General features: G+C 36.7%; 1 protein-coding gene across 2 annotated transcripts in view; it reads right to left on the reverse strand.

Moving 5' to 3' along the window:
- Positions 1-9,148, reverse strand: part of LOC149128973 (uncharacterized) — a 21,126-nt gene extending 11,978 nt beyond the window's left edge. The window contains exons 1-2 of one of the 2 annotated variants that reach the window (XM_089346872.1): positions 8,651-9,144; positions 7,410-7,481 (exon numbers count right to left, since the gene is read on the reverse strand). In XM_089346872.1, coding sequence (XP_089202998.1) covers positions 7,410-7,481; positions 8,651-8,778 — 200 coding nt within the window. In that variant the 5' untranslated portion in view covers positions 8,779-9,144. Of the gene's footprint in view, positions 1-7,409; positions 7,482-8,650 lie in introns of both variants that reach the window. The other variant, XM_089346873.1, reaches the window with a different exon arrangement.
- Between the last annotated feature and the right edge of the window lie 3,352 nt (positions 9,149-12,500).

The raw sequence follows: 12,500 nt of genomic DNA on the forward strand, positions 1-12,500 counted from the left end.
CGAGAATATGAAAGAGTTTAAGGAAAATATGAAGATGACGAAAAATAGAAGAAATAGAAGATAAACATGAGCAAGTAGAAATGAACAAAGAAGAAGAAGAAAAGGAATAAGAAGAAAAGGAAGACGAAGAGCAGGAAGATACGAAGTTGGAGAAGAGAAAGAAAAAGAGGAAAGGTAGAACAAAAACAACAATGAAAACAACAAGAATAAAGAAAATAAGTAGAGGAAGAAGAATAAGAAAACGAAGAAAGAGAATATGTAGATGGAGAACAAAAGTAAAATGATGAAAAGAAATAAAGAGATGGGAAGGAGAAGAAAGAGTGTGATTAGAAGTAGAGGAAGAAAATGAATAAGAAGAAAGTGAAGAAGAGTGGAAAGAAGAAGGATAATATGAAGAAAATTATGAGGATGAAGATAGTGTAGGAGAAAATGTAGAAGAGAAGATGATGAAGAAGTAGAAGGACAAGGAAGAGAAGGAAGAGGAAATTGAGATGAAGTTGAAGTGGAAGTAGAAGTTTAAGAAGAAGAAGAGGAAAGAGATGAGAAGTTACTAGAAGAAAAGAAAAGGAAAGAATCAAGATGAATTTTATAAATGATCAAGTTCTAAATGTGCAGGCGGTATTGAAGCATGTTATTTAACATAAACAGCAGACATAATATCCATACGGACAGATACACACAGGTGAATGGGGATTTGAATGTTTATAAGGAAGTTAACGCCAGAAACTCGCTCACAAATGTCCGTTATCAGATAGTCGAAAACTATTGAAAAGGTAAGATGTGGGCAGGCAACTCTATATGACACCACTGTTGATGGGGAGGCAGCAAGAGTCTTTCGGATAAACTCGCAATCAGCCCTTGGCACTGCTATATAATCGTTGGTTTAGTAAGTCGTGCCGACAATCTTGAGAATTTTCCATAGGGATGCGCTGTCACTGTGTCTAAAGCCGACTTGAGGTGTTGCATCATCCCGCAGCTTTCCTCCACATAGATGTAGCACTGGTGCGGTCATGCCCTTCGGCACTCGCTAGATCATCCTATCAAGGGTTTACTCTTATTCACCGATTCATCTACGTAGCTGGATGCGATTAAACAAGATCTCCAGAGAGACTGACACGGGGCCATCAGCGACGAAGAGCCATGGTGAATCCCATCCTTATCAAGGATGGTCATGAAGCAAGCAATCAAGCGTGTGTTTGTGGACGACCGTGTGTATATATGCATGTGTATGTATGTGTGTATGTGTGTGTGTGTCTGTATACGTGTGTGTTAACTCAATAGATGAACATGAAGAACTAAGAATATTACATCTTCATAATTTAGTTCTTAAAGCATTTTCTTCATATTACATTCAGTGGTTAATCAGCCCTCCATTTCCTCAGGATGCTAAAACGTATCTGCTCGGATTTCAAATTCCTATTCCTTTAGGTGACAAATGTGCATGTGGTGTCTGTGTCTGTGTTTATATATGTGTGTATATGCATGTGTGTATGCGAGGGGATACACAAAAGTAACCGTAAATGTTCTCTGTAGGACAAACCCGTTGTAGTTCAGGTTTCCGTCGCTAAAAGCCACTTGATGCCACTGTCAGGCATCAGTCAGCCAACCGGCGTTTTCCGGTAGAGTTGTACTGCCGTGTAATACGTCTATGTTATGATGAGTTTCTCCCCAGTTCCTATGTTCTTTTTTTGTTTTCAATGGCTGTAACGAAGGAACATTGTGAAATTCTGTTTACTGCTGGGGATAACTGCGGATGAAACAATTGTCACGCATCACACCACAAGGATGATGCAATGAGCAAAACACAAGTTTATGAATGGTTTTCACGCTTTAGCAATGGTCACTTATCGCTTGAAAACCAACCTCGCTCGTGACAACCGTCGTCGTCCCGAATATCATGAAAATTCATGATCTGATCCTGGTGGACCGTCACCGAGAAATTGATGAACTTGTTCATATGTCTTTTGTGTCCCGGAGTTCCCACCAACGAATTTTTTGCGAGGAGTTATGAATGAAAAGCGTAACAGCAAAATGTGTACCTCGCTTGCTCACGGAATATTAAAAGCAGTCACGGCTGAATGCGTGTCGTGAGCTAGAAGAACGGTTAAAAGGTAATCCGAAACACCTTTCGGAGGTCATCATTAGTGACGAAAGCTGATGCTACGGAATTTGAAGATGTGGAAGTGAGGAAATAAAACGACGGGGGCGTTAAGAAGCATCACTTCGGAATAGGTCCAACACTGCTTCCAGTAGTTGAAAATGCGCCTGGACCGATGCATTGCTAAAAATAAAGAATACTTTGAACACAATAAAAGTGTAAATATGTAAGTGAATAATATATTTCAAAATTACCGTTTCTTTTGGGTACCCCCTTGTATGTATGAATATACAAGCGGCTAAGGTGGAACTTTCCTGAGATTATTAATACCTAAAATAGATATCATCGCAACATTTCGTTATATTTTGGGTAAACTGTTCTTTAAAAGATGCCAAGAAGCCGAAAGCCTTCAATTTGTCTGTGAATGTTAATTCACCGAAAATTGTAAATCACAGAACATAAGAAATAACTAAAATACAGTTTACCTTTATTTTAATAGTTTCTATGATAAACGTTTTTAGAACATACTGTACAAATTTGCATAATATCAAACAAATATACTTTTCCAATGACTAACGTAGTGCTTGAAGTACATAATGTTCTTATTTTGCCCTTGGTTGCAGACAAGTGATGAAGATATCACATTTGATATTTAGGATGTTGGCCGTGAAGCTAAGGCTTCATAGTTTTATCGCACAAAACATGGCTTATTGTACACTGTACTTTGTATGTCTTTGCCTTTGCAACTATAAACCAGATAACAAGGTGTTATATACCCAACAGCCCTTTAATTAATAGATATATTTTGAAAGTGAAATGAGGTTAGGCTTGCTAATCAACTTGTAGGGAAGATTTGATAATTGTGTTGTTATCACTTTTCATTAGTCAATTCATGAGTTGTTTTGTCTTTATTAGTCCATTTCGTTATACCTAGTTTTATTACACTTTCCTGATGCTATATATCTATAATTAGAGACATATCGTTATATGTCACTAATTACAATAGTAATTATATATAACTGATGCTACCGATTTACACATTAATGATGATTTAAAGCTCAGAAATTCAAAGCTGATATCATGGCTGTATGCATTCATTTTTGTAATTTATAGGGTGGCACTGTAAATTATTTTTTTGAATGATGGGCCATAGTTTGGACCACAGCCAATTGTGCCCTTTGTTTATCCCGGCAAGAATCGGTGTGGGATGAAGAAATAATTATATTTATAAATTATTTGCATTATTCGGTATCTTCATAACATATATGGAAGCTAAGTCCAAAGGCAGTAATATATTTCGGTAACTACACAGAGGTTCATTTGTGTAGTCTCGTGACATTATCACCATTGGCGAATGAAAAATCCTTCTCATTGAGACTGCAGCGCTGTCATATTGTTTCTTATGACTTCGCCTGTAACTCTAGATTGAGTGGATAACGGGTTCTACGCTGAGCCAACGGGCAACTATTTTTGCTCCAACAAAGTATTTCCATATTCCACATAATCCCTATATTTAGAGGCTGCTCAATTTTCCACCACCTGGTAATCCACCGAATAGGAGATTCTCACACAAGATATACACATTCACACATTCACAATAATAGCGAGGCTTAATTCGCCATTGTCGAGCGAATATGTGTTGGCAACTTATCGAATGCTTTACTAATGGCTTCTGACGCCTATGTATTTGCGAGCAGACATAGATAATCTTTTATATCTCCAGCCTTATAACCCAGCTCTCGCATACAACACTCGGCTAGTACACATTTACAACTGAGTCGACTGGATCACTCTTGATCTACATCCACAATACCTATCTCAGTTCACGAATTGAACCCTCCACATTATGATCGAGCAGCGAACATGCTAATCAGTGTCACATCTTTCACACACACTGTTTGAGTTACTACAAATAGAAACTAATGCCAACACCTCAAACGCAGCCCAAAATAAAATTGTCCCTCTCATCAACAAGTTACTTGATATTTCCTCATCCACGCTCAAATCATATCCAGTGCTTTAGGATCTTAACAGTCAAAACATCTACGTCTCAGCTCAGATTTAATCTATTGACTGAGGCTAAAGTCACAGAGATGGGACCACATTGTAGACAATGATAGAATATCATAAATGCCTGACAAGAAATTCAAAGTAGTCTCTTGAATGAAATCCAACACCTTTACACAAAACATTTATACATGTAAGGATTCTCGCAGCCATAAAGAAGCCTCTTCTTTTTTTTTTAATCATAAAGGTTGTTACTTTTGGAAACGAATATCATTTTGAGAAGAACGCGGATCCCTAGTATAGCTAGGATGGTATTTAAAAGACAATTGCTTTCTTTTTAGAATCAAAAATATTTCAATTCCCAACGGCTGCCGACAGTCTTAGATGCTCAAGTAACCAAAGCATTCTCGCAGTAATATTAACCACTATGTTTAATTCTTCATCGTCAGAACATCGCCTTCTGGAATGTCCTCCATTTTCTTGTCTTCTCTCCAAGAGTTGATCTGTGATAGTTTAAATGGATCATTAACATCATCACTCTCACACATGTCACACAAATAGCGAAATTAATGATTTCTACCCCTTCCAGACTCAGCAATTAAAAACAAGTCGCATTGGAACTTAAAATGCAAAGAGATAGAAAAATACCACAAGACACGCAGTCCCACATCCTTACACTTCGTCTAGTCTACTGGTCTGTTTAGGTACGCAAAAATCTGTAAGTTAAAGATGACTTCGGCGATATTCTAAGTCAGAATACCGAATGCCAGATTAAATACCACAAGGTGTGTTTCCACTCGACGGTCTGCAGGTTCGGCCAGTTTGCAACTAAATTATGAATCAGATTAAAAAATCTAAAATTCCTAAATAATATATATCGTATGTTCACCATCTGCAGATATACGGATTTCTGTTTAATTCAGACCAACTCAAATGTGTAGGGAAGTCGATTGAATTGATCGAATATAGTATTGGAATATTTCATTTAAACTGGAAACTTGAAATTTATAATGCAATATAATCTTTTCTATTGTAGGAACAAGGCCCGAAATTTTTTAGCAGGGTGAGTCGGTTATATCGACCCTAGTACGCAACTGGTACTTACTTAATCGAGCCTGAAAGGATGAAAGGCAAAGTCGACTTTGGCGGAATTTGAACTCAGAACGGATTAATGCAATATAATGCAAATCATTTAATCTGAAATAATACTCAGGAAGAGTTGAACCATCCGAGGTTATTTTTCCAGTTGAACTGAACAGACTGATCAGCTAAAATGCTCAGTTAAGCTTAAAGAATTTTGTAGAATTATAACTATTGTGTTTTTATTTCGAAAAAGGTATCGTGTTTATGATAACAGACTAAATGTTAGCGATGACATCTTTAATAAAAAGTTTCATATGCCGTCCATACCGGGCTATTTAAAATTTTTCATTTTCAGAGTTAGGCAATTTAGGCGGATGTCGTAATTATCTGCAGTTTAATTAGTCTAACAGTATCACCTTTAATACAACTGTAACTATAAACATCTTCAATTTAGGAAATGATGTTGCAAAATGCGGCATCCTGACACCAACACAACTCCAACAGTCAAGTGAGCAGCGGAAAAACAGGGTGGGGTGGGGGCATCCCATCAAGCCAACTTGATTAAAGTGGATGAAGTAGTCGTACCCGGCCGGATGTCTTGCGTAATGTGGTTCTTCGTCGCCAGGTTCAATTCGACTGGTCACATAGCATCTTTACACCGATGTCTTCGTTGCCAAATTCACACTGTATATAGTCCTTTGTCGTCTGACTTCACACTAACTGTTCACATCGCTTAATTCACATCATTAAATCTTCACATCACCAAACTCCAAATTACTTGTTGGGTCCGGGTTAACATAATTAAACTCACTACTTCATTGCCTTCTTCCTCTTCTTTAGTGAAAATTGCTGCTAATATTTACTCCGGCTCGTTTCTCGGTGAGAACCTACCCACGCTAATCCTAGTAACTCGTTTATCCTGGTAATTGGGAAGAACAGTTTAATTTGCCGCTGCTATTCTCCTAGTGGAATATCTTTTTTGCCACTTCTTCTGAGACAACTTTTTCCCCTTTAAAAAACATTGTTTTCTTTCGATTTCTTAGGAATTCTTCATCTCCACTTTCCATCTCAAGTCTCTTATTTTTCATTTGGAAACGTTCTGTACTATATTACTTTGTTTTCCATCTCCACCTTGTCTTCCTCTGGTGGTGTCAACTTTACGTTTGACCTCACCCTCTTTACCAAATCTTGGTATTTCTGTAGCAATTTTAGATCGCAACATGTTTCATTTTGTTCTAGAATGCTTGGGCCAACAAACGCCTCACTCCCCGTTGCAGCCGCGTAGCTCTTCATTTTCGTTAGTCAGTAACGCCCACCAAACAATGATGGCGTTACAGTCAACAAACTTGTGCAAAGCAGCACAAAACAATCCTAGCACACACCAACTCTCACAAAAACCACCAACTCAAACAGCGCTCATCTCCGGCTGACAGACACCACGCGTTCCGTCATCGATAGGAATTGTGAAAATAAGGAAAGATGATAAAGACGAGGAAGAAGAAGAAAAAGAACAACAAAAAATGATGAATAAGAAGAAGAAACAGAGGTTGAAGAAGAAGAAGAAGAAGAAGAAGAAGAAGAAGAAGAAGAAGAGGGAAAAGAAGAAGAAGAAGAATAAGAAGAAGAGGGAAAAAAAGAAGAAGAAGAAGAAGAAGAAGAAGAAGAAGAACAACAACAACAACAACAACAAGAAGAAGAAGATGAAGGAAAAGAAAAAGAAGAAGAAGAAGAAGAAGAAGAAGAAGAAGAGGAAGAAGTAGAAGAAGAAGACGAAGAAGAAGAAGAAAAACAAGAAGAAGACAACTACTAAATAGGCAACAACAGAAACAAGTAAAAACAAGGTTTCAATATTAGTTTATCACTAATCCATTCCTAAGTCTACAACTAGAAGTGTTAGTCAAGGGTGTTATTCAGTGTTTATGCATAGACAAGTGTCGTAGAGGATATACATACCGTATTACACACGCGTTTTACTATATTGGGATATACACATGCATACAAAAAGTCACGCACATCCATGCACTTAATGGTCCTTCTCAAGTATCACACCCTCATATAGCCCTTATATATGAAATAGTGCGACAGTCCCATTCATAGGCGTTCAGAAACAATGAAATACATCTTTAGAAACGCGGGTGTAGGATCGTAAAACGAACAATGCGAAGATATTTAGAATTTTATCGTCACTGAAATATTATAACAGAAGACCGATTTTACTTACAGATATGTTAAACTGGACAAATGTTGGAAGGCTCCATCTGTGATATTTTTGATATTGTTATCGTTCAAATACCTGGAACATAAAATTCAGTTAAATACATTTATGGAACAGATTTGTGACAGAATATTAAATAGTAAGAGTAAATAATTACATGATGGATGAGATGAAAAGTGGATTACAACTATGATTATGCTGATGATGATGATAGTGTTAACGTTAGGTGGCGCGTAGTAACGAATATAACCAAGAAACAAAGGAGAGGAATATATGGTGGTTGTGTTAATGGCGAAGATGTTATTGGTGTTAATGTTGGGGTTGATGTGGTTAATGTTGATTATTCTGATAATGATGGGGATTTGCATGTTTATAGTGATGATGAACATGATATTGATGTTGATGATGTTGGTAGTGAAGTTTCTGTTGTCGGTGATGATGATAATGATGGTGATATCGATTGTGGAAATGAAGAAGAACAAAAGTGAAACAAGAAAATGAAGAAGAATCAGAAGTAAGACGGGAGGAAGAAAGTCGAGAACAAGATGACGATGATGTAGAAACATTAGTAAAAGGAGGAAAAGAAGAAGAAGAAGAAGAAGAAGAAGAAGAAGAAGAAGAAGAAGAAGAAGAAGATGAAGAAGAAGAAGAAGAAGAAGATGAAGAAGAGGAAGAAGAAGAAGAAGATGAAGAAGAAAAAGAAGAAGAAGAAGAAGAAAAAGAAGAAGATGAAGAAGAAGAAGAAGAAGATGAAGAAGAGGAAGAAGAAGAAGAAGAAGAAGAAGAAGAAGAAGAAGAAGAAGAAGAAGAAGAAGAATTGGAAGGAGATGTAGACTAAGTAGGAGAAGCAAGAAAGAAGAAAAGAATTATAAGAGAAGGAAAAGAAGTACAAGAAGAATTTTAGAAATGATCTTCTTCTAAATATAGAAGTGCAAGCGTTCTTGAAGCATCGTTATTCAGTGCAAACACCAGACATAATATCTATACCGAGTGATATACACAGGTTGGTGCACTTGCATACGCTTCTTCATACACGCAGACATGCACATGCAAGTACTCAAAGTGTCCCCTCATTTCTCTCATTTTCATCGATCCCAAATATCAAAATGGAACAACGTTCATATTCAAAGACTTTCACAAAAAATAAAAGACGAGTGATGGAGATTAAACTAAAGAATGGGTATATATTTCAGATATGGAAATATATCATCAGTTAAATATTATAAATGAATACTGACTGAACTTACAGAGTTCTTAAACTGGACAGGTTTTGGAATGTTTCAGCTTTGATTTCATTGAGATTATTATAACTCAAATCCCTGGAACATAAAATTGACATAAAATGAACTTTTATGGGACAGATTTGTGGCAGCATATAACATGTTTCGAGTAAGGACTTAGACTATAGGAGACACGAAGAGTTGATTACTGTTCTGTTGAAGTTGATAATGATGATGATGTCGTTCAAGTTTGTGCAACTGACCGCGTTAGTCTATTGTAATGAATAAATTTGATGATGAAGTGAACTTATTGCGGTAGTATGTGGCAATGAATGAAGTTAATGATAAGGTTGATGATGAACTTGACAATGTTGACGGCTGAGAAAAAGAATAATGTCGGTAATGATGATGGGGACGAAGAAATTGATAATGAAGGAGAAGAAAATGAAGAAGAATGGTAAGAAGGAGAAAATGAAAGAGTTTAAGGAAAATATGAAGATGACCAAAAATAGAAGAAATAGAAGATAAACATGAGCGAGTAGAAATGAACAAAGCAGAAGAAAACGAATAAGAAGTAAAGGAAGACGAAGAGCAGAAAGATACGAAGTAGGAGAATAGAAAGAAAAAGAAGAAAGTTACAACAAAAACAACAATGAAAACAACTAGATTAAAGAATATAAGTAGAGGAAGTAGAATAAGAAAACGAAGAAGGAGAATATGTAGATGGAGAAGAAAACTAAATTGATGAAAAGAAATAAAGAGATGGGAAGGAGAAGAAAGAGTGGAAAGAAGAAGGATAATATGAAGAAAAATATAAGGATGAAGAAAGAAGAAGAAGAAGAAGAAGAAGAAGAAGAAGAAGAAGAAGAAGAAGAAGAAGAAGAAGAAGGACAAGGAAGTGAAGGAAGAGGAAATTGAGATGAAGTTGAAGTGGAAGTAGAAGTTAAAGAAGAAGAAGAGGAAAGAGATGAGAAACTACTAGAAGAAAAGTAAAGTAAAGAATCAAAATGAATGTTATAAATGATCAAGTTCTAAATGTGCAGGCGGTATTGAAGCATGTTATTTAACATAAACACCAGACATAATATCCATACGGACTCATACACACAGGTGAATGGGGATTTGTATGTTTATAGTGATGATGAACATCGTATTGATGATGATGATGATGTTGGTAGTGATGATGAAGTAGGGTATGTGATGGTAGCGGTTATGGTGAATATCGTGTTGCTGGAGGTCGTGATGGACTCAGGTGGTGGTGATGGTGATGATTGAGGAAGTGGATATGTAGTCAACGGTAAAAACTACGATTCGATAATGGTGTTGTTATCACTTTTCATTAGTCAATTCATCAGTTGTTTTGTCTTTATTTGTCCATTTCTTTATACCTAGTTTTATTACACTTTCATGCTTGTTGTATATCTATAATTATAGACATATCTTTATATGTCACTAATTACAATAGTAATTATACATATCTGATGCTACCGATTTACACATTAACGATAATTTAGAGCTCAGACATTCAAAGCTGATATCATGGCTGTGTGCATTCATTTTTGTAATTTATAGGTTGGCAGTGTAAATTATTTTTTGAATGATGGGCCATAGTTTGGACCACAGCCAATTGTGCCCTTTGTTTATCCCCTTAGGAATCGATGTGGGATGAAGAAATAATTATAGTTATAAATCATTTGCATTATTCGGTATCTTCATAACATCTATGGAAGCAAAGTCCAATGGCAGTAATACATTTCGGTAACTACACAGAGGTTCATTTGTGTAGTCTCGTGACATTGTCACCATTGGCCAATAAAAAACTTTCACTGAGACTGCAGCGCTGTCATATTGTTTCTTATGACTTCGCCTGTAACACTAGATTGATTGGAGGACGGGTGCTACGCTGAGCCAACGGGCAGCTATTTTTGCTCCAATAAAGTATTTCCATTTTCGACATAATCCCTATTCTTAGAGGTTGCTCAATTTTCCACCACCTGGTAATCCACCGAATAGTAGATTCTCATACAAGACATACACATTCACACATTCACATTAATAGCGAGGCTTAATTCGCCATAGTCGAGCGAATATGTGTTGTCAGCTTATCTAATGCTTTTACTAATGGCTTCCGGTGCCTATGTATTTGCTCTATTTTATCTCCAACCTTATAACCCAGCTCTCGCATCCAACACTCAGCTAGTACACATTTACAAGTGAGTAGACTGGATCACTCTTGATCCACATCCACAATACCTAGCTCAGTTTACAAATTGAACCCTCCACATTATGATCGAGCTGCGAACATGCTAATCACTGTGTCACATCTTCCACACACACTGATTGAGTTACTACAAGTAGAAACTGATACCATCACCTCAAATGCAGCCCAAAATAAAATTGTCCCTCTCATCAACAAGTTACTGGATATTTCCTCATTCACGCTCAAATCATATCCAGTGCTATAGGAGCGTAACAGTCAAAACATCTACATCTCAGCTCAGATTTAATCTATTGACTGAGGCTAAATCACAGAGATGGGACCACATTGTAGAAAATGATAGAATATCATAAATGCCTGACCAGAAATTCAAAGAGGTCTCTTGAATGAAATCCAACACCTTTACACAAAAACTGCCATAAAGCAGTCTCTTCTTTCTTTCTTTTAATCATAAAGGTTGTTACTTTTGGAAACGAATTTCATTTTGAGAAGAACGCGGATGCCTAGTATAGCTAGGACGGTATCTAAAAGACAATTCCTTTCTTTTTAGAACCGAAAATATTTCGATCCCCAACGGCTGCTGACAGTCTTAGATGCTCAAGTAACCAAAGCATTCTCGCAGTAATATTAACCGCTATGTTTAATTCTTCATCGTCAGAACATCGCCTTCTGGAATGTCCTCCATGTTATTGTCTTCTTTCCAAGAGTTGATCTGTGATAGTTTAAAACGGAGCATTAACATCACCAATCTCACCCATGTCGCACAACCAAGGAAATTAATGATTTCTACTCCTTCCAGACTCAGCAATTACAAACAAGTTGCACTGGAAGTTAAAATGCAAAAAGCTAGAAAAATACCACAAGCCACCCAGTCCCACATCCCTACACTTCGTCTAGTCCAGTGGTCTGTTCAGGTACGCAAAAATCTGTAAGTTAAAGGTGACTTCGGCGATATTCTAAGTCAGAATACCGAATGCCAGATTAAATACCACAAGGTGTCATTCCACTCGGCTGCCTTCAGGTTCGGCCAGTTTGCAACTCAATTATGAATCACATTAAAAAAATTATAATTACTAAATAATATACATCGTATGTTCACCATCTGCAGATATAGGGATTTCTCTTTAATTTAGACCATCTCAAATGTGTAGGGAAGTGGATGAAGTCAATTGAATTGATCGAATATAGTATTGGAATATTTCATTTAAACTTGAAATTTTTAATTCAATATAATCTTTTCTACTGTAGGAACAAGGCTCGAAATTTTTGAGCAGGGCGAGCCGGTTATATCGACCCTAGTACGCAACTGGTACTTTATTTATCGACCCTGAAAGGATGAAAGGCAAAGTCGACTTCGGCCAAATTTGAACTCAGAACGGATTAATGCAATATAATGCAAATCATTTAATCTGAAATAATACTCAGGAAGAGTTGGACCATCCGAGGTTATTTTTCCAGTTGAACTGGAACAGACCGATCAGCTAAATCTTCAGTTAAGCTGAAAGAAGTTTGTAGAATTATAACTATTGTCTTTTTATTTCTAAAAGGGTATTGTGTTTGTTAACAGACTAAATTTTAACGATGACATCTTTAATAAGAAGATTCCTATGCCGTCCCTACCGGGCTATTTTACATTTCTCAGTTACGTAAGTCAGAGTT

This window comes from Octopus bimaculoides, unplaced genomic scaffold, assembly GCF_046866305.1.
Source record: "Octopus bimaculoides isolate indiv1 unplaced genomic scaffold, ASM4686630v1 contig275, whole genome shotgun sequence".
Lineage (NCBI taxonomy): Eukaryota > Metazoa > Mollusca > Cephalopoda > Octopoda > Octopodidae > Octopus > Octopus bimaculoides.